Consider the following 3,040-nt stretch of genomic DNA (forward strand, 5'->3'; position numbering starts at 1 on the left):
GAAATAGTGGAAGTGAGTGCAAACAGGACAACAGTAGGCATTAGGCTCTCTGAAGGTCTGGTCCTGGCATTAGTATTGACTGCTAACATTGATTGGGATAAGACATCACTCCCATCCTCCCTTAGCTCAGTTCCTTCTCTGTGGTGTTGCTGATGTGCTTGCCTGTGCCAGAGACCTACTCTGAGGGGTCACTAATGTTCCTACAGCAGGTCGAAGGTGTAAATGAAAGTGGAAGTACAGGGTGTGAGCTGGATAAACATAATGCAACAATAATGTCCCTTTCAGCCTTGCAGAGTACTTCTGCCACCCAGCTCCCCAGAAACAGAAGGGACAGGCTCTCGAGAGTCTGTTTAGACTTGCACAAGTAGAAAGTGCCAGGTAAAGTTTGCACAGCAAGAACGAGGAAAGGGTTAGTGGGTGGGAAAAGCATCACAGCAGAGGCAGTTATAAATGCTTAACTGTGCCAATGATGTGTTTGAAACTGAAAAGAGTTTGAAGGAACAATATGCCAGCAAGGGAGACATTCAAAAGTATTGAATGTTGCACTACAGAAGAAAAGCCATTTGTAAAAATAAAAGAGCAGAACAGGTTTCCGGGGAACCTTTCTCTCTTTTGCAGCAGCATCGTGTAAACCGTATTACTGAACACAAAAAGGAGAGTTTCAGAAACTGATCAGTTTACTTACTGCTTTCTGAAAGACTTTGGTACATGTGAGGGTTCCTGGATGAAAGCTTTGCACCGCCAAGTCCCCTGTTCATCTGCAGAGCCCAGGGCAGAGGTGGGAGGGCAGGTTTTTGGAAGGACGGATGGCTCACTTGCAGTGTGTTAGCTGTTCAGGTACTAGCAGTATGTGCTTTGTCTCCACTTGGAGACCTGATCCAGAGACCTGTGAAATCACTGGGAGCCTCTCCATTAACCTCAATAAGCTTTGAGTCATCTTTTGCCTTCTCTCTGTCGGCTTGGTTGTTTTCCTATTTGCTTGCATCAGTGTAGTTTCCAAGGCTGATCTACGTAAATCAATAGTTACTGCAAAGTCCAACATCATGCCCTTGGAAAGAACAAGATTCCTGCACAAATCTCCCTCAGAAACAATGCACCATGAGACTTGTCCAGCTTTAATTCATCTTGCATGGCCAGATGTCAGGCAGGCAGCCTAGGAGAGACAAAGATGGATTGGGGTTTTCGCTTTCTTCATACTGGTCTTGGCCCTGCTGGGAGTGCTGGAAACCATGCCGTTAGCTCCTCCACCACACCGCTCACCCCCACCTCTGCTGCAGTCAGTTCTGCAGCCCCCAGGTGTGACCCTGCCTGCTCCGGGGTGCCCCAGCCCAAGGAGAATCACCATTCACAGGGATGCCCTACGGGGATGGGTGGTTCTACAGAGGGATGGGAAGCTAAAGGCACAGGTTTGGGAACAGATTTTGACTTGAGAGGGTATTTAGAGTTCTCCTGGTTCAGTCCTTTTGTGAAAGAAAATAAAAAGATGTTAATTTAGTTTTTAAAGGCAGCATCTTTTACAATATGACTGATTGCCAGCCTGCCTATCACCACTCTCAACGCTGAAGGACTGAAGGACTCTTTTATGAAAGGTGGCAGTGTCCATCCATATGACTGCATGTTGCAGCTGGTGGCAGAGGTGAAGCATCCTTTTGCAACCACTGCTTCCCTCCCTCTGCCTCTGCTCTCTCCTTTTGTATTCCGTAATTCATCTACAGAGGAAGATTTTGCTGGTTGACTATTGCACAGCATAACCTGGTGCATGGCCCAAAGGGAGGAGGGTGTTCATGCTAGGCAGAGCACTGAGAATTCAAGAGGGGCTTTTATAACCTACTGAGCCACATCAGACCTAGGAAAGATCTAAAGATTATGTAGTCCTTTCAATGTTTTCTTTCCTCACCCCTGCTTTTTTTTAATGCCAAACCTGCTAATGGTTTTTGCTGGTTGAAAAAGCAGTTCAAGTTTTGTCCTCTGTCGGAGTGGCAGAGAAGCATGCTTGAGGGCTTGCTCAAGTGGCAAAGCATATCAGATTTGAAAGAAAGCAAACAGCTGAGGCCATTCAAACAAATCATGCTCCTGTACCCTTTTAATCAGTTGTGTCTGCCAAAAGAGATCTTGCACAAGCAAATCTGGCTTCACGCAACAGGAACATTTTTGCATGTGTGCAACCTGGCTTCGACTTCTTGATGATGTGGTCTCTGGAAGCAGTGTTAATGTGCTTGTTATATCCCTGCCTGCTGGAATTACCTTAATATCAAGGTATTCATGGTTGGAGGTTTGGTATGCAGCTCTGTATTTTATTGACTTTGTCTGTACTAAATTTCCTCACCAGCATGTGCACTGATGGGGCGTCTCCTTTGGCCATTCCAAAGGGCTCGTGCGGAAAGGAGGTAATTCATAGGACGAGTGCTAGACAAGTCTGAGACAATTTCATTTTCTTCCCTCTTGAAGTATGCATTTCCTTAACTGTACTTCAGTGCACTTCTATTTGCAGCTACAGTTTGAGTAGGTTTTTTTTTACAGTAATAAAAAATACTTTATCAGTGTAAAATCAGTCAGCTAATGGACAGTAGATGTTCTTTTAATGTAAAAATATATACTACTATTATTATGCAGGCTTGTTTGCTTATATTAACTTGCTGTGGTAGATGTGCTTTCTGATTTAGAGGGAAAGGAGTAGAAACCAAGCAAACCAAAACCTTTTGGCTGGGGATGTTTGTCAAGGTGTAGAATATCTGAGGTGCCTATATGAAGTATAAGAAAGGAAATAGTAATGCAGGTGTTATAACATGGGGTTTATACATATGGACACCCACAAATCATTTATTGTGGGATATTGTACTGGTCACTTCACTCAGGAAGCAGTGGGGAAGTGGAGGGTGGGGAATAATCCTCCTCTGAAGCCCAGCTTTGTTCCACTGTTTCATCAGAGTTTCTTCCCCCAGATGACCGCTGCTGGCTCCTGCCAGCGATAAGGGAGGGGAGCAGAGACAGCAATGCTCCAAGGCGGCGTGACAGATCCTCTCTTCCCATATCAGTGCGG

At 45.2% G+C, this 3,040-nt stretch overlaps 1 protein-coding gene across 1 annotated transcript in view; it reads left to right on the top strand.

Moving 5' to 3' along the window:
• Positions 1 to 1,229: 1,229 nt before the first annotated feature.
• The window catches only part of KCNJ15 (potassium inwardly rectifying channel subfamily J member 15), a 6,046-nt gene continuing 4,235 nt past the window's right edge, over positions 1,230 to 3,040 (top strand). Inside the window, 2 exon segments of the mRNA XM_035896427.1 lie at positions 1,230 to 1,406; positions 2,108 to 2,277. Coding sequence (XP_035752320.1) covers positions 1,230 to 1,406; positions 2,108 to 2,277 — 347 coding nt within the window.

Source organism: Egretta garzetta, unplaced genomic scaffold (genome assembly GCF_000687185.1).
Source record: "Egretta garzetta isolate BGI_Z169 unplaced genomic scaffold, ASM68718v1 scaffold45, whole genome shotgun sequence".
NCBI lineage: Eukaryota > Metazoa > Chordata > Aves > Pelecaniformes > Ardeidae > Egretta > Egretta garzetta.